General features: G+C 40.0%; 1 protein-coding gene across 1 annotated transcript in view; it reads left to right on the top strand.

The window, feature by feature from the left end:
* The window catches only part of adam19a (ADAM metallopeptidase domain 19a), a 189,337-nt gene that overhangs the window by 115,973 nt on the left and 46,909 nt on the right, over positions 1-26,455 (top strand). The window contains exons 5-9 of the mRNA XM_037112871.1: positions 7,330-7,406; positions 15,399-15,582; positions 21,720-21,785; positions 22,389-22,460; positions 22,863-23,029. Of these exons, the coding sequence (XP_036968766.1) occupies positions 7,330-7,406; positions 15,399-15,582; positions 21,720-21,785; positions 22,389-22,460; positions 22,863-23,029 (566 nt within the window). The remainder of the gene's footprint in view (positions 1-7,329; positions 7,407-15,398; positions 15,583-21,719; positions 21,786-22,388; positions 22,461-22,862; positions 23,030-26,455) is intronic.

The raw sequence follows: 26,455 nt of genomic DNA, 5'->3' as shown, positions 1-26,455 counted from the left end.
ATCTTCATTGTAAAAGAGATCATGGAATCCACATGAAAAAGTGAGTAATATAACTGTCATGATTATATTGTCTTACAGTGTCTTTAGAAATACGATAATGTATATAAAAAGTAATTTTCGCATACATTTCTGAACAGTACATCAGCACCCTTAATCACATGCATTGACTAAAATTAAAGCATAATATCTAATAAAACATTAGATAGTGTTCAAACTTGAGTAAAATGTGCTTAGCCACAAGGAATAGGGAAATGGAATTTAGTCCAACAACTCCTTGTAGAGATCAGCAATGTCAGCCCATGTTGTAAGGAAATTCCAGCAGCTCATACTGTATTAGAATAACCCCAGAGTGCTGTGAACACTAAGATTGAAGTCATACACTATAAAAAATGGATTTTGTCTTTAATCATTTTTCTTATGACCACACTGGAGGTGTCATAATGGTGCAAGGCCATTGCCATAAGTGATGCATAAATTATGAAGCACTTTATTAACGCTGTCGGCCATGTGTCAGACAGGCTCTGTGTGGCCTTTTTGGAACCAGGGCTTGTCAGCTGCGATGAAAGTGATCAAGGAAATAGAAGTCTGATGAAGGACTGAGAACTGCTGACAGAGCATCATCACGCTGATTACTTTCAAACTCTGAAACAGGCCCATACGCACACCTGCAAAGCACAACATCAAAAAAAGGTTTAACAAAAGACATGACAAACAACAGACACACACGTATGTAAATACATGTAAAACTGTTGTGACAGATGTGTGCAATACTACAGCTGAATACACTCTAATATACACACAGACAAACGTACTATATCCATAAAAACACATTGACCCATTAAAATATGCACAGACACACATCATCTCAGTCATGGATAATGCACACACACGCATTCAAACAGTTAATACCATTCTGCATGCATGCAGACACTGAAATAGCCAAAATTAGCAACACAGACAGATTGCAGCTTGAGCATTTAATGCATATGTGGCATTTAGTTATATACTGTGTATTGGCGCACGTAGCGTTGTAACATCAGTGTATATCACAAAAAACATGCATCTCCCACCAGGTCACATTCGGATGAAATTGTGAAAGGGGAACTTTATGATACAGAGCAAAACAAGGCTGCCATCCTCTGAGCACAGACATATAAAGCCATCAAATGTTCTGGCATGGCAGAAAGGGGAGCTTTTTTGCTTGCCCCAAAAAAATGTAGTAATAAATATGTTTTTAAAAAATCACAGTGGAAATCTATTTTTTAAAGATTTAAGCCTCAATATGGTAGATTTGCAACACCTGCTGTTTTAACATAAGGGTCCAAAGCCTGTTGTTGTTTTTGTTGTTGTTAAATTACTCTTTAAGACTATTAGTTAAGCAATGTGTGTGTCACATTTTGATGGTAAAATATTTTTTGTTGCTCTTTGTCTCAACGGATCTTCCTTTATTCACAAAACTCTTTACTCTTTAAATGCAGTGATATCTTCTGAATGTTTTAACCTCAAATCAGCATGAACACCAAAATACTTTTGAGGTCATTGTCTTGAGATTTCAAAATTCAGAAAAATAAACTTTTGATGATTATGTCTTTGGTCTTTCATCAACAGTATCACGATCTCCTTCATGCAGCACCCATTGATGTTACTTGATTTCCGTCTTCAAGGCTCAAGTTATCAGGATCTATGCAGACGTCTCGCATCTCAAGAGTTTTTGATGATTAGAGGTGGTTGAGCACCCTGATTGGCCCTTTGATCACTCTGACTGTTAAGTGCTACATCATAGGAACCAAAATCATCTATTCGTAATCAGTAGACTATTGGCTGCAGTGCTGCACATCTAGTTGTGCCAGCTTATGCTTAGTCAAATGAATAACTTCTTTAAGCAAATCAAAGACAGATTGAATTCAATGGTTAGTTTAAGTTTCAGGTCAGTTACGCTGACACCAACCCCTTTATTTCACAGGGCACTTCTCTGCGACCTGCTGTGTGCTATCAAGTGACCATATTGGATAAGCTGGACAATTCTGGAATGGAGACACTGTTCCTAAATGTCCTCAAACATATCTCTGGCATTTTTCTACTAATATCAGCTGATAAAATGTTACAGCACTGGCTTCCAGTTAGTCAGACCTTTTTTGAAAAAGGTTTTCACCGATTAAAAGCTCTCGTAGCTATTCAACAAGAGGCACAGTAGTTCAACAAATTTTATATTGATTCATGTCAAGAGTTTGACAGGTAAAAACATTTCTTTATTCTGCTGCAGCACAATGGAATAATCGTGCCCAAGAGTCAAGTTGATTAAGTCATTTATAGCTGTTTTTTTTCTTTTCTTTTTTTTTTTTTTTTTTTTTTTTATGATGAGAGCTTGGAACATCTAAACTTAGTCCCTCTGCCTTTGTACTGTGTTATTTTTGGTATTACATGACCTAAACTGAAAACAGGTTGGGCTATAACTGACTGCTGTTGCATGACCTGCAAAATACACAAACAATGGGATGAGGTTTTAGATCAAAATGAAACAAAAAGCACAGTGTGCTCTCTCAGAGCCAACAGGTCTGTAGACGATGCTGTCAACCTGGCCCTCCACTATATCCTCCAGCACCTGGACTCTACAGGAACCTACGCCAGGATCCTGTTTGTGGATTTCAGCTCTGCTTTCAACACCATCATCCCAGCTCTGCTACAGGAGAAGCTCTCCCAGCTGAACGTGCCTGACTCCACCTGCAGGTGGATTACTGACTTCCTGTCAGACAGGAAACAGTGTGTAAAGCTGGGAAAACACATCTCCGATGCACAGACTATCAGTACCGGATCCCCCCAGGGCTGTGTTCTTTCTCCTCTGCTCTTCTCCCTGTACACCAACAGCTGCACCTCCAGTCACCAGTCCGTCAAGCTCCTGAAGTTTGCGGACGACACCACCCTCATCGGACTCATCTCTGATGGTGACGAGTCCGCCTACAGGTGGGAGGTTGACCACCTGGTGACCTGGTGTAACCAGAACAGCCTTGAGCTCAATGCTCTAAAGACAGTGGAGATGGTTGTGGACTACAGGAAGAACTCAGCCTCACCTGCCCCCATCACCCTCTGTGACTCCACTATTGACACTGTGGAGTCTTTCCGCTTCCTGGGAACAATCATCTCCCAGGACCTCAAGTGGGACCTGAACATTAGCTCCCTCACCAAGAAAGCACAGCAGAGGATGTACTTCCTGCGGCAGCTGCAGAAATTCAGTCTGCCGAAGACAATGATGGTGCACTTCTACACAGCCATCATTGAGTCCATCCTCACCTCCTCCATCACCATCTGGTACGCTGCTGCCACCGCCAAGGACAAGGGCAGGCTGCAGCGTGTCATTCGGTCAGCAGAGAAGGTGATTGGCTGCAACCTCCCATCTCTTCAGGACCTGTACACCTCCAGGACCCTGAGGCGTGCAGGAAAGATTGTTGCTGATCCCTCCCATCCCGGTCACAAACTCTTTGAGACACTCCCCTCTGGCAGGAGGCTGCGGTCCATCAGGACCAAAACCTCACGCCACAAGAACAGTTTCTTCCCGTCTGCTGTCAGCCTTATCAACAAGGCCTGAATCCCCCCTGACACTCCTCACACTCCACCTCTACCACTGACTCTGCTGTCACACTGACAGTACCATAACTTTATGCGTTACATTAACGCTCACCTTGAACATCCTGTTCATTTGCACATTTTCATTTGCACATCATTCTTGTAATTGTTCACTGCCAGCTGGTCTGCTCCTTTTTATCCTTTTACCCAAAAAACAGATTGTGTATATATATTTATGTTGTATAGTTATATTTTCTACTTTTTAAAATAGTTTATATTGTTAATTTGTTATATTTTCTATTCTTTAAATAGTTTATATTGTTAATTTGTTATATTTTCACTTAATAGTTATTTGATGCATGCACCAATATCACCACAACAAATTCCTCGTATGTGTAACATCGTACTTGGCAATAAAGCTTTTTCTGATTCTGATTCTGATTCTGATTCATTGTGAGGGTTGCAGCGGTATCCTCAAAAGGAAACATCAGTTTTATCAGCAGTGCATGCGTTACAACATCTGCCTCAAGTTAAGATCAGTTTGCATGACGTGAACATTCTCAAGTTGATTCTGCTTATATTGTGATTCACAGAGCCTGACCGTCTCAGCTCACTAGCCTCGTCCGCACCACAGAGAATAAATTGAGGCTTTGCTCTGTGGTTAAGGTTTCTAGCAGACCACATTCTTTCCTTTCATCAAAATGTAAACTGATAAAAAGACAGTCCTCCCACACAGTGTATGTTTCTTATTTTAGAAACAATTAATTTGCTGTGATAATTCGTTAGTTGAAGTCAAACTGCAAACTGAGGATTTCTTTTTGTTAAGTCGGAAGTCCAAAGATCAAAGAATGCCTTCGGTTCATTCCGTTTCTCTGCAAGTCGCAGAGGCGCAAACCAAAGCTGGTGCAAATACTCAAAGGTAGCCTCTTTGTTGGACATGGTTCAGTAAAGTTGAAGAAGTCTGTGATTAAATCAAATGTAATTTTAGGTGACTGTTGTTGTTGTTGTTGGTTGTTTCAACAGTGATGAAGATATATTGGACAGATAAACAGGAACATGTTTGCAGTTGTTGACCCTGAGGGCTAGGAGATAGTGTGAGGGCTTGGTGAGCTGGCATTTGACATGAGATAATGTTTCTATTAGAAGTCGCCGATAGGACATTTTGAACATTGAAACCTGCATTGGTGCTGTATGCTGACGTTGTCATTGATGCTGTGGTTCTACTCCTTCTATGAAGAACCTCTCTGATGTCTTCGGTCCACTTCTGGAGACAGAATCTTTTATAATCTGACAGCATGAGAAATTAGAATATTGTATAGTATTTGACACACTACCATAAATGATAAAATATTGCAAGTCCAAAAAAGAAAACAAGTCAAGACAAAAACAAAGACTGAGACATGTGTTGACAGCCTCTGTAGTTTGAATGTCCTCGAGAGTTATATACGTTAGCATAACCTGCACATGTTCACTATACCACCTGTCTGTGTCTGTGGCATGGCTTTTCTGCAAAGATAGCAGGTTCAAACAAGACTTGGCGGGGCCAGCCCGTTGGATTGCATCCACATCACATCCTCTACATGTAACCAGACTAATCGCTGAGCGTTGGCCGGGACAGCTGAGCTGTATGTTGGCTCTGACAGGGCACTCACCGCTGCAGCTGCTGTTCAAATGAAAGAGCTCATTTCACTCTCTGATAAGCTGACAGAGTATTTTGAGCAGTCAGAAATCAACATGCAGGCATAATTTAAACCCCGTGGTGATAAAGCTCTTTTCAACATTAACAGTAGGTCTTTAGGCCCACAGGCAGAGCTGCTTCTGAAAATCATGAAAGGCTTGATACCTTTGCGCTTTAAGGTAGAAAATGTTTAATTCAATCTGACTTTTTTGTTCTCTTTCTTTTGTTCTTACCTTTTGTACAAGTTATGTAAGTTAAGTTAGTCATTTTAGGGTATTGAAAGTCTTTTGTTGACTCAGCCTTTCTTTATCCCAGAGAAATGAACTGAAATCTGAGGTTTCACATTTACTCCTGGCCTTGTGTTTACTGTCCATTGGGGGTATAATGGTACACAAAAAGTTTGGTACGTACTCACTTTTGTGAGTGAAATCTCTAAAGAGGCTGTTTTTGTCACTTACCGTGAACAATGTAAACATGTTATGGTTGTTCACTGGCCGTCCTCACAGTCACATTATGGCATTCATCCCCTTGTTATGAAAATGACAAAAATACATTCCCCTTGTTTACTTGCCATCTTCCACTCTGCATCCAATAGTCCCTAAATATAGGAAAACAGTCAGAAAACAGCTCAGATTGAACACATTTCAATCTATAATCACATTCAGACCAAAAAGGGCAGGTGCAGAGTCAAAAATGCACAGAACAGGGAACAAAAAGATGGCCCGCACACTGCAGGGCTCCAATATCCACTTATTTGATGCAGCAAAGTAGTGATTCTGCTCTTCATCAGTCAGACTACAGTGACATTGCTGAATGCCCAAGTGTGATGTAGAGCACTGTTCCTTCAAATGGTACTACTTTGGTGCATTAAATAAAAGATTATGCAGCCCTGCAGTTTGCCAGCCAACTTTTTGTTCCCAGATTGAAAAATACACACTTAAAAGTGACCAGAAACAAGCATTTCAAAAGGTTGGGGTTGACCCTCAAAACATTACCTTGGGACATTTCCCTGGACCCACCTACTTTTCTAGGTTTTACCTGTTACAGAAGGAATAACATCAGAAGAGATGCATAGCTTTAGATAGGGATAGTCAAATATTCTTTAATGTTCTGCATACGCGCTCCTGTTTACCTGGCCTTTAAATTGGTTTGTATTTTTCAAGATGACCCCTTTAGTGATAGCGTTTAACACCTCTGATCTAGAGCCTTGGTCTGCTAGCATGGTTAAGCAAACAGACAGTAACTATCCCACAGTTAAAGGCTTCCCATTTACAAAGTTACGTTCACGCACATGCAGACATCGACCTAATCAGGTTACTAAATGCATGAAGCTAATTCAGCAGTGGCTTTGTCAACAGGGTGACAGAACAGTGGTTCAGGATGTGCACTTGAACTGTTACACTCCCACAGTTCTGTGTGTTTAATAGGGTGAAAGAATACCAATAGTTGTATTATATGACTTGCAATAACATTTGTGTTAAAATGTTGCAGCTTTAAGGAAATAATAGAGGGAAACAAAATAACAGATCAGCTGTCATGCGACATCAAAAACTCTGACAAAGAAGTACACAGCAGTGTGTGTTATGACATATTGATGTTGCTTGTGAAGGCAGTATGGAAATACTTGCTCTGTAGGATAACAAGTCTCCCACAGTGAGTCACCCCAGCACCACCTGAACTGCTTTGAACTCACACATATCACACATCTGTGCAGTCCGCCTTCTTAGTATTACAGTTCCTCGAGTTCTGCTTCTTTTGTTACAAGTCTGGCAAATATATTTCTAGTCCTCATCATGATGAGTGAGCGGCCCGAGCTCCAGTCTCCAATTACACGTCATCATCAGCTTTGCATATCCTTATTGATTCATCATACTCATTGTTCTGATACAGTGAGCAGTATTTTTACCGACAGCTGTAGTCATGAAACGGGGCCTGTTTTAGGGACACAAACACAGCTGAGTCAATCCAGTAGATCAATTCATTGTTGGCTGTACCAGAGGCATGTCTGCATAATCTGTATCGTCATAGCTTTTTAAAAATTTTTCCCAAAGGAAAAATTAAACACTGGCTGCCGTTCTGTTCTCTTGCAGGATCACTGTTTCTACCATGGCCATGTGAGAGGACATCCAGAGTCCTGGGTGGCTCTCAGCACGTGCTCAGGAGTCAGGTACAGGAAACCAAATTTAATGTGTTTTTGTTACTTATGTCAGCACTTTGGTCAAAGCTGCCTTCACTGACTTCACTTGGAGAAATTGCAGTTGGACATATAGGCTACTGTATTCAGTCTAATGGGAAGATAGTAAACTAGTTAAATGAGACAGACACACTGTTTCGTCTGGATGGTGTAAAGCAGGGGTCTCAAGCTCGCGGCCCGCGGGCCAACTGCGGCCCGCAGGACGATAGTTTGTGGCCCCCGCCTTCATATGAAAGTTTAATGTTAGTGCGGCCCGCGGGTTTGATATGAATGCTGTCCTGATTTATGCTTCTCTGTATCCGTCGGTATGCAACGACGCAGAGCCCTCTGCGTCATAGCGTACCCTCTCCGACCCTCTCTCCGTCAGCTTACGAGCACCTCCCCAAACAACAGAGAGCTCACGGAGACCGCATCGCTCTGATTGGTCCGCTAGAGTTACCTCATTTCCGGAATCCCGATTTGCCGGCCGTATTCCTTCTACAACAATAACGTCGCCACTCGTCTCCTCTTTAGTTCTCGTCTCAATATTTACAATAAAAATGTCGATCAGTTCCAGTTCCAACAAATGTCTTCTCTGTGTCTCCATTGTTCGTTGTTGGTAGAGGAACGAGGCCGGGCCGTAAATAAACTAGTTGATAATCCTAACGGAAAGAAACGTATCGCCCTCTATTGTTAGCGCTAGCTCCATGCTAGCCACGAGCCGAACTTTATTAATAACTTTTGATTTATTTAATTTAATGTTAAACTATATTCAACATTGTTGGGCACCACAAACACTTCGTGTTTCCATGGTTTCTGACCTTCAACCAATCACGAACTGTGCCGTGCTTGACGTCATATGCAAGCGCAGGACCCCAAGCCGATCTGGCGCCGGCGGAAATAACACACATTGCAGAAATGACGTTCTCCGTGTGTCGGCTAAACACTGAAACTGAAACGTCAACGCGACAGTGAACATGTTCCATTGTTGTTCAGAAAGTTAAAGGTTAAAGAACTGTTAATACAGACATTTGAATCTGAATAATAATAATTAGATTTCTCTAGTCAGCAACTATATGTTTCTTAAGTCTTCTATATCTGCTGTATTATTATTATTATTATTATTATTATTATTATTATTATTATTATTTTATACATATTATTATTATGTCATGTCATGTCATTGTCCGTAACCGCTTATCCCTTTCCAAGGGGTCGCGGGGTGTTGCTGCTGGAGCCAATCCCAGCTTTTGTCTCAGGGCGAGGGCAGGGTACTCCCTGGATAAGTCGCCAGCTCATCGCAGGGCCCTCACTGATGAGCAATGTGGGGTTCAGTATCTTGCTCAAGGACACTTTGACATGCAGCTCAGCCTTGCCCGGAGCTGGGATTTGAACTAGCAACCTTTCGATCACTAGTCGACCTGCTCTACCCACTGAGCTACAGCCGCCCCATTATTATTATTATTATTATTATTATTATTATTATTATTATTATTATTATTATTATTATTATTATTATTATTATTATTATTATTATTATATATTTATATATTAAATATGACACCATATATCAAAATTTTAATATGACATAAAACATTTTCTTCATGTCATAAGACATGACATTTTACGAATACGACATTTTATTTATTTATTACTGATTGATTTATTTATTTTCTTATTAATTCTTCATTTGTTTATTTTTTTCATCTTATTTTGTGTTAAAAATAAAAATAAAGACATTTGAGAACATTGGAATGTTTTTATCAGAGCTTTTCTTGTGGAAAACCTGATGCGGCCCAGCCTCACCCAGACTCTGCCTCCAGTGGCCCCCAGGTAAATTGAGTTTGAGACCCCTGGTGTAAAGGGTCGGTGTGTAGGATTTTAGAGAATTTAGGAGCAGAAATGCAAAATAAAATTGGCAGTACTGGTTCAACTTTCAGAATAAAGGCACCAAAACTACAAACCACAGTAACAGTAACGAGTGTCTGGGTATAATGGCTGCACTGTGCACTTCCACTTACATGACTGGATTTTACATCTTACTCCACAGCTGTTCAGGTTATGGGTTTTGTTTTTTTCTGGGAGAAGAATTTTTTTAAAAATGTTTTTAGGTGTGACTATACTCAATATGACAGGGGCTCCATATTACATATTTGTCTTATAGTAATAGACATACATGATATGAGTCGGAAAGGATGTACTTTACTACAATTCCTCAGCTTCCATATTTACCTTAAAAGTTAAAAATGGTTGCTAGGTGGCAAAGGAGCATTTAGCCGATCCCTTGATGAAACAGCAGATCTTCTCTAATCGTTCATGTTACATAACAGCTTTCCAGTGTCCATATGTTGGAAGTGAGGATCCCTTCCATTTACATTAGATGAGCCTTCTGGTCAGAAGTGAGAAATAACCTCAGCTTAGGCTTACATCCAGAGGAGCTACTGCAAATATTTCCTTAGACAGAGATGGAGCATTGGACTGCCATGACATTGTTTGCAAAGGTTTTGAATATAAAATCCTATAAAATGTCCTAATTTTGGACATAAATCAAGTATGTGGCATAAAGTCGCTGAGGACTGTTTATACTGACCACATGTAGAATCAAGATCACCGTTAACCTTAGCTCACCTAGCATCGGACCAGTGGAGAGGCGGCAGTCAAATAGAGCATGAATAAATTATATGAATAGCTTTTTGCCAGGCACCGCTCGGATCCTTAATATCTTCTTCCCATTTCTGGAAGGAGGGGAAACTGCGAGAATGAGAGACCCCAAAGCGTGTGAGCTGCAAATGTCTGTAAAAGTACTGTATGCTCTGGGATGGTAATTTTACTTTTAAATGTTATCAGGAGACTCTCTTATCTTTCTGCTTTGCTGCTTCAGTTAACTGTCACATCCCATCACCTGGCTCACTCTCATAGACTCAGGAAAGCTATTTGTTTATTTTAATATCAATAGAAGTCTTGATGGAGCAATGTAAATGTTTGCTAATGAGCCTGGAATCTTCCCTCAGTGCATTTAGGTGAAGTTTTGTACAAACACAGAAAGTTCAGCGCACACTGTCAGAACTCTTCTTTTTTCGCCGGATTGTCGTGAAAATGACTAATTTGATCCTCTTTGGGGATCCAGGCAGCAGTTTTAAAGTCTTAAATGTTCACAGCCTCAGACAGATTTTAATGTGGAACGCCTTGGATATTGAAGGCTCAGATTGAAGTTTCTTCTGGCAAAGATGCTGCACGTCCTGAGGATGTGTGTCGCAAAAAATATTATTCATGAATTTGATCCAATAAAAGAGACATCAAGTTAAAGCTCAGCGGGGCTTTAGTAGGAATTAATTCCAAAGTCTGTTCAGTAAATCTAAACTGATAGGAGTTTGAGAAAGTTTTTCATTACGCTATAAGAAAATCTTTATATTTTCTATCAGATAGAGGCCAGTTCAGTCCCGCTCCAGTGCTGACACGTCCGTCGGCAATCTTCAGTCCCTCTGTCCTGATCCGGGAAGGTAGCCAGATGCTGCTTGTTGACAGCAGCTTTGATGGGAACAGAGCAGACGTGGGGGAGAATAGAGAGCTGTAAGCCAACAGAATGTAAATGCTTTCTAAATGTCCAGTCATTCACAGCGCTGTCCAAATATAAGCTGACCGACACAAGTTTGTTCTTGGACTGAAGACAAACCGAGGTTAAATGAGGTCTTTTTAGATGTCCCAATCGCAAAGGTTTTTTTTAATCTTTTCCTCTTTTTAGTTAGCTTGAATTTCCTTGAAAAGCTGCATTTTTATATGCATTTATATATAAATCTGTTTTTTACCACCTTTGTTTTTTTGCTTCTGTATTTTACATCCCAAATCATAAGTCTGCAACAGACACACGGAAGCTGAAGCCACGTCGAGCTGATCAGCAACATATCCTGACAAATATTCTTACAGGTCATTATTTCACTTTAAAATGGGTATTTTTTCGCAAAATCATCTATAAAATCCATGACCCCAAGTAGATCACCGGAGTGCAGACTAATTCTGTTTTACTTTAATGATTCAGACATTATAAAGCACAAAAGCAACTTTGGCCCGTTGATCTCTGCATAAACTCCCAGTATCATCAGGCATACATAAAAACAAATATGTTTAATTTATAGTTAATTAACCCTTTAGTTAATAGTTATTTAACTGTTAATAAACTTATACTGTTAAGTTCATCTATAAACATTATTAAGTTACACCTGATGTTTATAAACCTTGAAATATAAGCTGATTAATAGAATGGTTTATAAAGCATTTTATCGTTGTTAACAGCAACTGTTAACAGCAAATTTTAACACTCAACCAATCTACCACCTCTGAAATAAAGTGAAAGCAAACTCAAGTCATTCCTGTATTGTGTGAGTTTGATAAAATTATTTTCAGCTCAAAGTCAACTGACAATACTTTCAGACTCTAAATAATAGATAAACAAATAACTAAAATAAATGGGTGACACCTGATCCCCTGGGGACTACATTGCCCACAATGCAACTCAGCTGAGATTTGGGTTTGTTATGCTAAGGAGAGGTTAATGTGTCCCCAACCCCTAGAAACATGCAAAGTTCTTTTTTTGTGTCAAACAAAGGTCTCAGGGTCAAAATGTGAAAACATAGAATTAAGAGATTAAACATCAGAACACTGCTGATGATGCTGCACGTCAAGAGTCCCTATGAGCCTCTAAATTTGGTCCAGCAGCATACAGTATACTCAACTTTTTTGTGATAAATTCTATATTCTTTTGAATAAGAGCCCGAACTGGGTTTACAATGTGTCTTTCAACACTGCATGCAATCAGGGACACAGCCCTCACTGAGGGAAAATAAACTCATCTATTCTGCCTCTTATCCCATTCTATCTGTTTTTTCTTGGATTCATAAATGATTAACAGTCATTTTAAAGCGCCAGCTGACCTTTGCAATACTTGTAGTTTTTGATGATAATATAATCAAATCTTACTCATTGTGAATGGCACTGGAAAGTTGATGCTGTTTTGGGAGGCAAAATAATGGCAAAACATGATAAGGTCAGAAAGATGCGGAACAAAACGAATAAAATTAGTGTGAAAATGATAGCGGTTTGGTGTGATTCAGCAGGGAAAAGGCGCCGTGTTCTTCCGGATTCCATAACGAAAGTGTTCTGTCAACTGTCAGCTTTTATGCGCTGACATCTTGGAACATTTCCTGTGCCAGGCGACAGCGTAACCATAAACTATGAATCAACAACATCTTACAAAACACAACAGTATGACTCCATCTCCGTCTGCGTCAGTCCCCATTGCTCTCGTTGGCCAACCATGGCCAGGATTTTAATGAGGAGCTGTGAAAATGACAATGTTTTTCTGATTTTATTGCTGTTATGTGCATTAGATGTGTTTGTTATGATGAAAGACTTTTTAAAGTACCTTGATGGGACTATTTATTGTGCTCCAGCTGCAACGTTGTGTGAAACACCATCATCTACTCAGTGGATTTTGGGCTTTTCTCTCGAATGGCCGAACTGCACAACCCTGCAGTGCTCTCAGGGAACTGATGATTATGCAAACGAAAAAAATCTCATGATTGCAAAAATTGCCCGTAACGGGAGGCCCCCACTGCCAGGATAACAAAGTTTCTGATCAGAACTTTTGTTCAGGTTTAAGCAGTGACCTTCTCTGTTCTTATCTGCAGTCTTCCAGCAGTTCCGTGTGTTTTCATTTTCACTCCTGCCCGCAGCACCCAGCTCATTTTCCCTACCGGCAACTTTGACGGCATAACAAGCTGCTTTGTATTGACTCAGGATGAATTACACGGTTTTAGGGGAAATTGTTAAACAGCCTTGGACATATAATTACTTAAGAACAAAGAATAAAAGCTACTGTATTTTCTCAAAAAGCATGGCTCCGAGCCCAGCCTGCCCATATGGTCAGCAGTGTGAACAAAATATCCAGCACAGCTCCTTTCACAAAAACTGTGATTCCCTCTGTGCCTTTGTGTCTGCAGTGAAATAAATAGCAACTCAGACAAGGTGAAATAGTTTTCATACAGACTTCAAAAGCATATAGAAGCACAGGGAGCAGTGTCTGCATGAATCATTATTTATTAACATCAGGACAGAGATGGATATTCACAGTCATGATTTCTTTGTTTTTGCATTTCATTTTATAAATACAAATATCTAAGTGAAATCTTTTTCAATTTTAATATTAGTTTTCCTAATATTGTGATTCAGGATTTGTCATTTTGCAACAGAATTTTGTATGATGATGTTTCTGTTTGTATAAGCCACTTGCACATTAATAAAAAATGTAGCATACTAATTGATAAGCAGTAATAAAGTCAGAAAATTAAACTATGCAATGTAGAGGGTGTGCACTCGAGACTTCTGCCGACCAGGCCAGCTACCTTCTGGTTTAGCTTTTAACTTGGATAGCTGGAGGTAAAATAATTTACCCATGTTACTCATCTAGACTTTGCAAATTTCACTGGACCAAATCCTGACAGTGAAACGAGTAATTTCACGTGGGGTTGTGAGGCTCTTAAACGATTATACACAAGTTTACAGATGTGTCTTTTACAATGTTAGCTAATGGGAAATGTTTTTACACAGTTTGACCACTACAAAAATTGGCTTCGGTGCCCGGCGCTCTTCCTTGGGGCTTGATCTCAACATGGAGGCCAGCCGTCTTCTTTGCAGAGGAGCCGACCACATTGAATAGTCCTCCTCGTCTGAACACAAACTATGGGGCCTCAGGTGTACTTAATGGATTTATGGATACTGTAAAAGTTTTATATATCTATGATCATCAGTCAGTAGTGTTTTTACTTCAGGATTCTGAAAGAGGGTTAGGTCAGAAATGAAGAGTCACCTGTCCGAGGTCAGACACCATTTTCTGTTATTGAGGCAGTCTGATTGGATGGGGGTTTAGTGAGTAAGTGTAGTCAGTGGAAAAATGTAAGTACAATCATGTGTCTGAGAGTCTGTCTGTACTGAACAAGAGGCTCCATCTTTACCTGACAAACGCTCCTTCACACAAAAGAGCGCTTCCGTGTGAACGGCCTCTCTGTTTCTCTCGCACACCCTCATGCACACTCACACACATTGTTAACATGTTCCCCCAGACAGTCACTGTGGCACAATGTCTGTCTTTGCTGGAAATTGTCTTTTTTACTGCTCTGTGTTGTCTCGGACAAGTCTTCAGGCTACACTGTTAATCATCATTTTGTTCTGTGAGGATAAACTTCACCAACAGACTGAAACATTGTGTACACATATTTCAACCTCTGTTCAGTATCCTTTTTTACTTAAATCAGACTCTTTTTTTGAGAAGATCTTACTGCCGCTTGCTCCTAACATGTTTTCTGTATCTGGATAAATTGCCACAGAGTTTCAATCTGGGCATGCAGAAGGATTTTTGAATTTGTAAATCTTCCAATAAGCTGAAAAAAGCAGTTTAAAACCTTTGATTTTATCACAACGTAAAGTCTATAGGCAGAGCAGAGCAGAACTCATTAGTTTGAGTCTTGCGTCTGGTATCTAGTTTTTCTATATAAATCTATAAGTTGAACGTATGAGTTTGGGCGCAGTGCCTGGCTGATACTATTTATGTCAAACATAATATCTCTAAAGTCTAAAGGCTCAGTAATGTCTGTTGCACAGCAATGTGTAGCCTGTCAGCGGTTCAAGTTTAATACCAAAAAACATAAACTTAGAGTTTCCTGAGGAGAAATGAAGTAACACTTTGAGTCTATTTAAGAAACGAGTTGGTTTCAGGGTGACCTTCATTTAGCGGTCACATCCTGGTAACGAAGACTATATGCATCTTAAAGGTTGTGTGTTCTTAAAAACAACAATGGCAGCAACAAAAAAACGGTCTGTGTTGTTTCAGGGCTTCTTTTCTTAACCTTTCCAAGAAAACCCTTTATCCCTTTTTTTCCCCCACAATCTCACCAGTCTTTACTTCTCTCCTTTCTGTCCTTCTCCCTCCCACAGAGGCCTGATATCCTTGAATTCTAGTGACATCTACTACCTGGAGCCAATCAGCGGTGTGGATCCTCTCCACCATTCACTGTTGAGAGCAGAAGAACTGCCACTTAAAGGTGGAAACTGTGGCCACGGTCATCATACCTCACAGTCCAACCACATCTCCAACCTGCTCACATCATTTCATTCAAGGGTTAGTCTCCCACACTCCATTCATTTGCTACAGAACATGGCCTGACAATATGAGCTTGTTTTCCTGATACAAGTAAGTAGTGTGACAGTTTTGTTGTCAATACTAATATGACAGTCATGTTGTGGGAAAGAATAATGTAAAGGTCATTCATTTCATCTCTGGTTACCCAAAGTCAAACAAGTGATTTTCCATACAGTTCTGTTGCTAAAACATCTAAAATAGATAATTTACTAAATAGAATAAACAGAGGAAAATATTTTTACCTCAAAACAGCAAAAACATTTGAAGTAGACAACCTTGTAACTATTTTGCTCAAGGGTTTTGGTGTTATTTAGATGCAAAGGAGGTCCATATTTCTCTCCTGGTGGCAATTTTGGTGGACATGGGTTCATTTTGATAATAATGTTGCAACCAGCTCTGAGGGGCTCAAGGCTACAGCTCTGATTACAGCCTTGAGAAATGCTGTATGTGCCTGTTTTGATAACGTTAGATAATAAGCAAATGAGTGATTACCCTCTGCAGCAAACTACTTTTCATGACATTCCAGGCAACCGTAACATGGATTTTAATTCCAAAGCCCAAACCTCCACCACCGGCTCCAAAAGGTTGGCATCTACCATGTCTACTGTGCAGAAATACACTACTCCATACACCAGAAGATATTATTCGCACTGTTTTACCATTGAAGTCTTGGAGATGCAACATCTCATAGTACATACATGACCTATGTCACTGGTGTTTTCCCCGATCTAACTTTATCATATTTTGTATGTAAAATTGTTTTATAAGTCAATCTTTTCTCCTCTTTGTTTTGATCTGTGTTAATTTTGTCTGTGGATTGAAAAAAATGACCCAAAGAGGAACACGGCTGTAAGTCACCATGGCTGTAAATGTAAATATTATTAGATAAGATAGACAATGTAGTTCATCTTAAGTTTGTTTGCATTTATTAAAGGAGCACTCTGCAGTTTTGGGAAATGAGTGTTGATGAGAAGAGAAAGATTGTCATTGGCTGATATTTGTCTGCCTTAACAAACTCAATAAACAACTCTCTTTCTCGACTGAATAAACTGGAAAAAAAAAACTGTACTTAAAGGACAACACAATTTATACTGTTTTACCCTGTTCATATGTGGACCTTTCTTCAAACTGTTTTTTTGGGACCTTATTTTCCTCTAAAAACAGTGTTTTTATTCACTAACACATAGCAAAAGCACACTAGATAGTTACTAATACTTCTAATGCTGAGGTCAGTGATTTGTCACCAAATGCCAGCGAACACACACTGTACTGTGCATATTCTCATTTATATTAATAATCAAGCACAGTACCATGATTAACACATAGCTCAAATGTTTATTCCTCATCAGCTGTCATTCAGCCATTAAGCAGCACAAACACTTAACAATATCCATCAGCCTGGTGCTTAATGCGCCTGGTGTCTTCACAAGTCATCTCAAATTTCCAGTGGGACCATTCAAGCTTTTTGTTGTGTGTTAAGACACTAAATTTAATATTCTTATTATGTTTCTTTTATTTGAACAGGAACAGTGCACAAAAAAATATTAGCACTGTATATAACAAAGAGAGATGCATTGCACCAGGTTTTAGCAAGTTGCTAATTTCCACCCGTAGTCCCTGGGCAGGTAGATGGAACAAGGTAGATGGTACAATAAATCAAAAATAGCTGCTGAATTCAAAGTTGTGCAACATTTCAATTTAAAATGTATGAATACGCACATTTCCACATCATTAAAACAATTTAAAACAATTTACCCCCCTCCCGACAACTTTTATAAATGAATATGCCCCCCCATCAAACACACACACACACACACACACACACACACACACACACACACACACACACACACACACACACACACACACACACACACTCACTCACATATATCTACAAGTTTGTAGTGAGAGCATCCAGTGTTTTGTGTGACATGAAAATGTTTTAAAATCCGCACATGTAATCAGCTCTGTTGGAAGTATGTTCCATTGAGCAAAAGAAGAAGATGATTTACCAAATGAAGTCCTGCGTTTAGGAATACTGCACTCTCCCCCGGTAACTGATCCGGTAGCTCTTGCAGTTTTTTCAGAGCAGAGTCTAACCATTCTTCTTCAAGGAGGAACAGTAGCATTATGAATGATTTTAAACAGTAGACATACATTTGTGTGCATTATTAGATTTTCAAGATTTAAAATACTGTATTTGATGAGTATATGACAGTGATGATACTGACTTTTTTTTTGTCATGAATCTTAAAGCCACTTTTATATAATGATTCAAGTGGTTTTATGGCTGTTTTACATACCTGGGACCAACTTGTCATGCAATTGAAAAGATGTGGGAGAATCATTTAAATATGCATGTGATGCTTCAACAGTAAGAGAGTTTCTTATGTGTCTGTAGTTTATGAGGTTAAATTTCAGTGTGTTATTCAGCTTTTTAACATGATTTTTAAAATTAAGAGTTTGATCAAGAGTAACCCCTAAATATTTGAATGCATCCACATTTTTGATGTTTTGCCCATTTACTAAGTTTTCAGGACAGGAGTTTACTCTTGTTTGTAAAGAACATGGTTACAGTCTTTTCAGCATTTAAAGTCAGACAGGAGCTGTTTAACCATTCAACAACCCTCTGCATTTCCTTACTTAATTTCATAGCAACCTCAGTTGCATTTTTCCCTCTAACACAGGATCATCAGCATACATTATTAAATCAACATCATTACACACAGATGGAAGGTCGTTAATGTATATGCTGAAAAGCAGCAGCCCTAAAATTGACCCTTGTGGTACTCCCAGGGTGCATGCTTTATGTGGGGATAGAGTATTGTTCACCCGCACACATCAATGTCGGTCACTCATTAAGATTTAATCCAATTTTGCGTGTCTGTGGAAAGGTCATTATTTGCCAGTTTGTTTAATAGTATGTCATGATTAACCGTGTCAAAAGCCTTGCACAAATCAAGAAAAACTGCTCCCACCACTCATCCCTGATCTAGGTTTGTTTTAGTTACTTCAAGGAAGTAGCAGCATGCTATTTCAGTTGAATGTTTTTTCCTAAAGCCAAACTGCATAGGATGTAAAAAAGCCTTGGAATCGAGGTGAGCAATTAGTTGTTCTGCTTCAACCTTTTCAATGACCTTTGAAATGGCTGGCAGGATGCTAACAGGTCGATAGTTACTAACTTCCTGTTTGTCACCAGATTTATACACAGAGTACTATAGCAGATTTCAAGGCCCTGGGAAAATTGCTCTCATTAATAGATTTTTTTTATCATTTTAGTTAAAGCGGAGGTTATAGATTCTTTGTGTTTTTAGAGAAGCAGTATCGCTTTGCTATTGGACAGGGATGAAAGGACCTTTACAACCTTTATATCATTTGTTGGTGTTATACAAAAGGCAGAGGTGTCACAAACAAAACACAAACAAAGGAGTGCTGAGGGTAGATCTTTGTAAAATTCTGACCCAATGTTTGCACAAAATTTAAAAAACGATGATTAAAATTTGTAGCGACAACTAGGCTATCATTGTGAATATTTCCATTTATTTTAAGCTGTATGCTATTATATTTGGGCTTTTCCTTTCTGAAATTGAAACCAACAACTACAATGGAACATTTGGCTCCTTGGCATATGGAAACATGATATTGAGTAGGTCTCAGTGCCATTTGAGGGCACAAAATTATGGCTTTGACTCATCTTTTTAGTTCTGTTAAGGCCATGGCCGCAAGTGAATTTCCTGAGCCTTTATAGAGAAGAAGTACTAAACACAAGTCTAGTTTGCTCATCTGCAGTTATGAATGATTAAAAAGGCTCCACAGTGGCCCATTTTGCCTTCATCTGTCTCCACCGCTGGGACAAACAGTCTTTCTTTGGGTTTTCTTCTCATATATTTTCCCATATTTATCATTTTCTCATTTACGCTCTCAATCAATTTAAACTGTTCTCATCTTTCTCCCTCCCCTCATATGCTAAAGCCCCCTTAGCTCTCCACTAGGGCATCATCCTTCTCCCCTATTTCTTTATCTTCCTCTCTCCTGCACCGCACCCCTTGGCTCCCCCAATTCCCTCCACCGCCACCCATTAATCCTGGGTTGTTATGCGGGAATGCCAGCCACAGCAGACTCCAGAGTCCCAAGGCTTTTGCCACTATTTGCCTCGCAAATAAACAATGCAATGCGCTAATGTTTTAGTGTGGATGTGCGTGTGTGCGTGTGTCTGAGTACCATAGACTGCCATCACAGCTCGGCAGACTCCTCGCCAATCAACAACACTGGTGTTAAGTCCAGACCGAGCCGAGGCAGCAATCTTGCCACACGTAAATCAATGAGTTTTAATTACAGCAGAGCCTTTCCCTAATGGCTGTAATCAAGTATAAGGAGGGTGGAAACTTAATGATGGAAGGATATAAGGAAGCATAAAGCCTTGTAAACACAGTGGGATGGATTGGTGTGAGGCTACTTATAAATATTAGGCTTTTCACTCTGTATTCACCACTTTCTGACTGTAGTTTTATCATTTGCTTATATTAGGTCAAATAATCAGGTCTGGTTTATTGGGCTGTTTTGCGGTCTTATACTAACACCAGTATAAGACTAACACCAGTAACAATCTACCTGCATCAGTTCCACATGTTCCACATTTCCACATTTTTATATTCAGTATTTCCCCCAGAGTTGTATTCCTGTTAGTGAGTGAACAACCTCTGCAGCATCAGGACCATAGTACACTGAGAACCTGGATGGTAATGGGGATAAAAATTACAACATTACACCAGGAAAATAGTACACTAGACATTTATGTTCAGTTGTTCTCTTTAGCAGAAAATACAACTGGTCCGTAGTTGAATTAAATTGCAACTCTTGGTATATATAGTATACAACAGAACGGTATAGCACCATGTAGTATAACATAGTATATTGTTTAGAATCATATAGTACAGTATAGTATTGTAATAGATAGTACTTTCTATTTGAGAATTGTACTGTTGCATAATTTGATATGATATAGTACAGGATAATGCGGCTGACAAAAATCAAGCGCTACAGTCATAAATTGTGTCAGTCATACAGTCATAAAAGTAATGGAGTGATACAAAGTGTTTCTAATGGGATTTCAGTAACAGTACAGCAGTTACTATGTCCAGGAATATGTAGCTACCCAAAATTGTTTAATGATGTTTTATCCACACCGCGCCACTTGTGCCAGTGTGCCTGCAGAAAAATATCCTTGAAAAAGAATCATGTGGGTGAAATGCCAAAATGGCTACAGAGTCAGACTAAACGTTTTCAAAATATAACAGCATCACAGAGTGTGATTGTGTTTATTTTTGCCTCTGACTAAAGGCTGCACTCACCACAGAGTCCTGATCTTTCTGTTATCTTCTTTTTCTAATCATTTCTCTGTACGTTCATGAAGTAAACTTTTACGGTGTAGTATGGTGTGTGTTGGCTCCACCACTATCACTGTTATAGAGGTTGACAAGCAAGAGTGACAATAAATCCACTTTTGAATCCCAAAAGTCTGTGCGCTCCTCTACTTTGGGTGTTAATTCCTCCAGAAGCACTCTGACCAGTGCCTTCACCTCCAGAGCTCGCCAGCTCCAGCAGCTGTCTGCTGATTAATGCTAACAGGGTTGCTTGTTAATGGAAAGCGCTGGCATCTGTGCCTCCACTCCAGTCTGTTATTCCAATTAATCACACAGAAAGCTGCAATTCCTCTACAATATTTGAACCAAAAATTATTTGAAAGGAACCAATACTACAAGCACGACCCGGAGGTTAAGATCAGTGACTGGAATTACCTGCGGTGAAAGCTTGCGGCTGCAAGCTGTAAAATTCCCATATTAAATGCTGTTTTTTTTTTTTTTTTAACATGGGCTGTTGTGGGGATTGACTCACTTCTGGAACCAGCCTCAAGTGGCCATTTGGGGGACTGCAGTTTTTGGTACTTCCTCACATGCTTTCGTTAACAGCCCCAGAGATTGCTGGTTGATTAGGCAATACAATATCACTATGATGATGAGTATAAAATAGTGTGTGGTATAACATGTTGCGTAATCTAGAAAACTAAAGACTGCTATCCTGTACATAATCATGTTCCCATCTGCTTTTGTCTTTAGGTTAAAAGGAACACCTTGGGTACAACTAAGTACATGGAGCTCTACATAGTGGCTGACAACACACTGGTAAGCTGACAGTAACTCTCCTCCTGCCCCTTCCATTTCCCAGCAGAGTATTTCTGTGAGCGCCACATACACACACCAGTCCACTGACGTCAGACAACCATCAAATTACACGCCAGGGCGGATGCACGGTCCACATCTTAAACAATTATCTCATTGAGCTAATGGAGCTCTTTCATACCGAGAGCTCGGAGCTGACATGGCGAGGCAAAGCATGTTGAGATGAAGCGGAAGGAGTTGTCTGCTTAATAAGGGACCGTATTTAGGTGGAATTCAAAGGTGGGAGGGCTTTTAGATAGACACTAAGCTACAGTGATGAGATGCTATATCTTCATAAAAGTCAGTTTAGGGTTCTATCTGCTACATTAATGCCATGGTAACAGCACATGGTGACCAATAAGGTTCTGGTCCTCTCCTTCTGTAATTGGTATAATTATAATGATGGATTGGGTATAAGTGTTAAAGCAGGACTGGTCGGATATTAGTGTTGTTTTCATGAGCCATTAGTCTCTGCAACGAACTTTACAAAGGATTGTCTCAAACATTTGATTTATTTTCCTGACCTCATTCGTGCACTAATATGCCCCTCTCTTCCCCTTCCTGCAGTTTAGACGGCAGAATAAGGACTATGAAAAGACCAAGACAAGGATAATGGAAATTGCCAATTACGTGGATAAGGTAAGGCTGATGGGTTCTCCTGCTTGCACACTGCAGTTCTCCAGAGAACAAACAGCTCCATTTAGCAACTCATAGTTATTGTTGTACAGTTGTGGCATTCTGTGTCTTGATCTCATTTATTACTAACCTACTTTGAAGTCTGATGTCTTTGATGGTCCAAGTAACTGAGTAAATGAGGGGCTGAAAAGTCCAAGTAAATGAGTGATTGAAAAGTGTACACAAAAATCTGCCGTCCACTGAAGCCTCATCAGGATTTAATCAATAGCGTCCTTCAAGAGCCCTCAAAGGGCGAACGGGGAGAAATTGTCTTATGTGACCAGACTGTATTGTGGGAGCTTATGACAAGCTTGTGGACAACCATGTCCGTGTGTGGGTACATATTTGTTTTTTGTGTGTCTTCAGTTTTATAGGGCTCTGAACATTCGTGTGCCTCTGATTGGTCTGGAGGTTTGGACTGAAAGAGATCAGTGTATCGTCACGGTGGAGCCAAATGCCACTCTCTGGTCCTTTCTCCAGTGGAGGCAAAAGTTGAAGTCTCGCAAGAAACACGACAACGCCCAGCTGCTAACGTGAGCAATGGACACACACCATCACACACACATCTTACCTATGTCCTAACCATAACCACTACTTACCTAACCTTAAACTAACCCAAGCCAGCAGTACCCAAATTGGGGATGCTGCCTTTGCCATTGCTGCCCCAAAAGTGACAGGACTCAGTTCTATTCTATTTTTCTATTCCTGTTTCAATAACTTTTGAGGACATTACATAGATGTAACCCTAACCCTAATCTTAAACCAAGTCTCAACCCTAAAACTTAACAACTAACATTATAAGGACTAACCAAATGGACATGTGCACAAGAGTTTTTACAATGTTAGGTATGGAAACTACAAAATAAATTGCAAGAATCATGCAAATACCTCATACTTTCCATGGGCCAAATGGGTGGAGTTTGAACATATTCTATTCTATATTGCTAATCGGGAGCAATAAGCAATCATATGCATTTCCACACCAAGGAGGGGCCAACAGGGGAATCCATGGTGCAGTTTGTATTATGTAGGAGCTTGGAATAGAACCCCTGACCTTCCGGTTGGTAGATGATTGCACTAGCGCCTGAGCCACAGCTACAAGTACCAGTGATATGAATCAGATTCGAGCAGCAGACGATAACCAGTGGAGGGTGCAGAAGAGTGAAGTACTGAGGGAGAACTTGGGAGTTGAAGACCAGCCAGGAACAAGTTGAGTGTCCCCAGAGCGCTTGGATTTCCACCATTTTCTTTCAGTTGTCAGGTTGGTTCTGAGTCTGTAAACCTTGAAGTTGGAAGTGTCAGGAGAGCCTCCCCAGATGTAAATGGACCGAGAGTCCAGAGAGGAGGACAAGTCAAGTGAACTGAAATACAAGTAAGGCAAGACAAACAAGGAGTGCAGGTTGTGGCAGATAGGGACAGTATGTTTTAAAGGGTTTTCAGAGATGGAGAGAAGATGGAGTCATAGCCAGAGAGGAACTCTGTCTTGCAGGAAGCTGACTGGCAGTTCTAGAGGTTTTCTGTGACAAGGTGTCGGATGTGTGTGGAGCGGGTGGGACAGATAAGATAAGACAGGTTGTAGTGATGTTGTGAGCAGGTACGTGGTCTATAGTATTGGCCAGAAGAGTGGCGTACAGGAATGGACAGCAAACACATAGTGAGTGAGGAAAAGCAGACAAAGAAAAGGAACAAGGTTGTTTATACACTGCACTATTTTCAGATTTATTCAGCACAACCCTAGATGCAGTTAACCCTCACTTGCACAAACCCCAAACACCAAAACAGAAAATAAAGTATATAGTACTGTGCCCTATGTACGTTTACCAACAGCTGAGTCTGTGTCCAAAACCTGGAAGAAAATGAAGCGCCATTCGTTGACATAATAACCGTTACCGCTAATTAATCTGAAGGCCAAATGGATGCACATTGATTGCAGATGCTTTTGGACTGTCTTGACCAGTCTTGTAACTGAGTTGCTGACTCAGTCACGGACACAGGTGTTTGTAGTTCTGGCCCCAGAAGTGTGGTCCAGTCAACATGTTACATGTACTATCAACTTTTGACAATGTGAAAACCAAAAAAGAATGGCTCCATGCAAGTCAAATCAAGCTGAGTTGCACCAAGCAGTGAACCACAGCAACAACGTGACATTAAGAAGCTAAAGAGCCAGATATGTTACATAGGAGGTTGTAGAGACTGAAGCAGAGCTAAAAAGGAAGTAAAATTGTACTTACATTCATCAGGAGGATGCAGACAGTAATTCATGTTAATGTGAGGGATGTCTAAGCAAGCAGCTTTATTCCAGTTTATGTGATTTTAAAACAGATATATATTTGTGTCAGTGTGATTTCAGACTACAGTGACCTCTGGACTAGTTTTTGCGTCCACCTGAACACAAAGAAATCAGATTCACACAGGTGAAGAACAGCCAAGCTAAATCAAGAGCAACAAAAATAGATATATTTTTTACACTTATGACAGCCCACAGAGAAAATACATCAATTGATACATAACGCTGCCACTTCACTTAACCGAGTGTAAAGTTTGCTCTCACATCAGTCAGGACTAAAATAATACTGAATAAAACAGTGAGACTTACAACAGAAACTAATGTGTTGCGATCAGCTTGCCGGGCTTTGTTGACAGTGTTCTACTACAGTGGAGAATATCAGAGTAAGAGATCAACTAAAAGACAGACTGAGAAATGGGAGACGGTGAGTTTGATGCACACAGCTGTATTTTTCATTCTAGATGCAGCAGTGAAGTCCTGTCTCCTCACCTGCACAAAGCTCACCCAGGAAGTTTTTTTTTTTTGCCAAACTGTGGGCTTTTTTTCAGTGTGCATAAACAGGATTCACAAAAATGTGACAACATTGGGAAATCTACCAGAACTTGCAAAAGAAGGAAGCCAGGGTGACTGTTTGACAGCTGCCCACACAACAACCAACTGCGACTGCAAAGTGTGTTGTTGCAGGGTCAGAATTTTTTGCAATTATGTATAACAATACAGCCATATATTTGCTTTTCAGATAAGAATTTCAATTGTTAAGTATAAATTCACCAAGTAATCAAATCTACTCTAGAATGCAATGCAGTCTGAGTGCACAGCAGCTCTGTGGCTGAACAGATCCAGCGCTGACACTGATAAGGGACTGCAGCTGTTGCTGCATCTGCTTACACCAGTCGCTTAACTGCTTACGTTTTACATTCTTATCTGTGACCGTAAACTGAATCGTACATATTTCTTCGGACTTGACCATGTGGCCAGTGGGGACACAGTGTTAGACTAGGTGATCAAATAAAACATGGACCCTGCCTCAACAGGTTAAGTCAGTCTGGTGTTTCAAAAGATGTTTATGTATGGTAAAGTTCAATGTAACAGAACAGACAGAAAAGCTAAAAGTTCAAACCGCAATGTGTAACTCCATGAAGGTCCAAACATGACAGCAGAACACAGATGATAAAGTCTTCAGAAAAAACTAACATCTGTGTGTCTTAATTGATCATGCGACATTAAGCACAGCATCCATCTGTGAACTTGTCTGTTTTCACTCTCTTGACATGTTTGGTAAGAAACTTTTTCCACCAACAGCAGGGTTTAGTTGTAATGAGTTGCATTTACTGTGAAATATACATATTCAGTTGTACTCCAAGGTGTTTCTAACTGGATGTGAAACAGTCAGTTTAATACTGATGCCTCTATATAACCTACATAAGCAAACCAAACAACAGCAAGAAGACCAGCTTTGTCTATGCAGTTCTTCTTCATGCCTGCCACTGGGTCAGATTCCCCACAAAATAATTACATCAATATTGATAACTTTAGCTTTCTCAGTATAACTTATATGACTGAGCAACCAAATCTGTTAGTTGTAGGCTATCTGTAAGTTAGGGGTCAGCAGCCTTAACTATGAAAAGAGACATTTTTTGCCCCGTCTTTCGCATAAAAAATCTGTCGCAAA

Source organism: Acanthopagrus latus, chromosome 10, assembly GCF_904848185.1.
Source record: "Acanthopagrus latus isolate v.2019 chromosome 10, fAcaLat1.1, whole genome shotgun sequence".
NCBI lineage: Eukaryota > Metazoa > Chordata > Actinopteri > Spariformes > Sparidae > Acanthopagrus > Acanthopagrus latus.
This window is presented reverse-complemented; position numbering and strand designations above follow the sequence as displayed.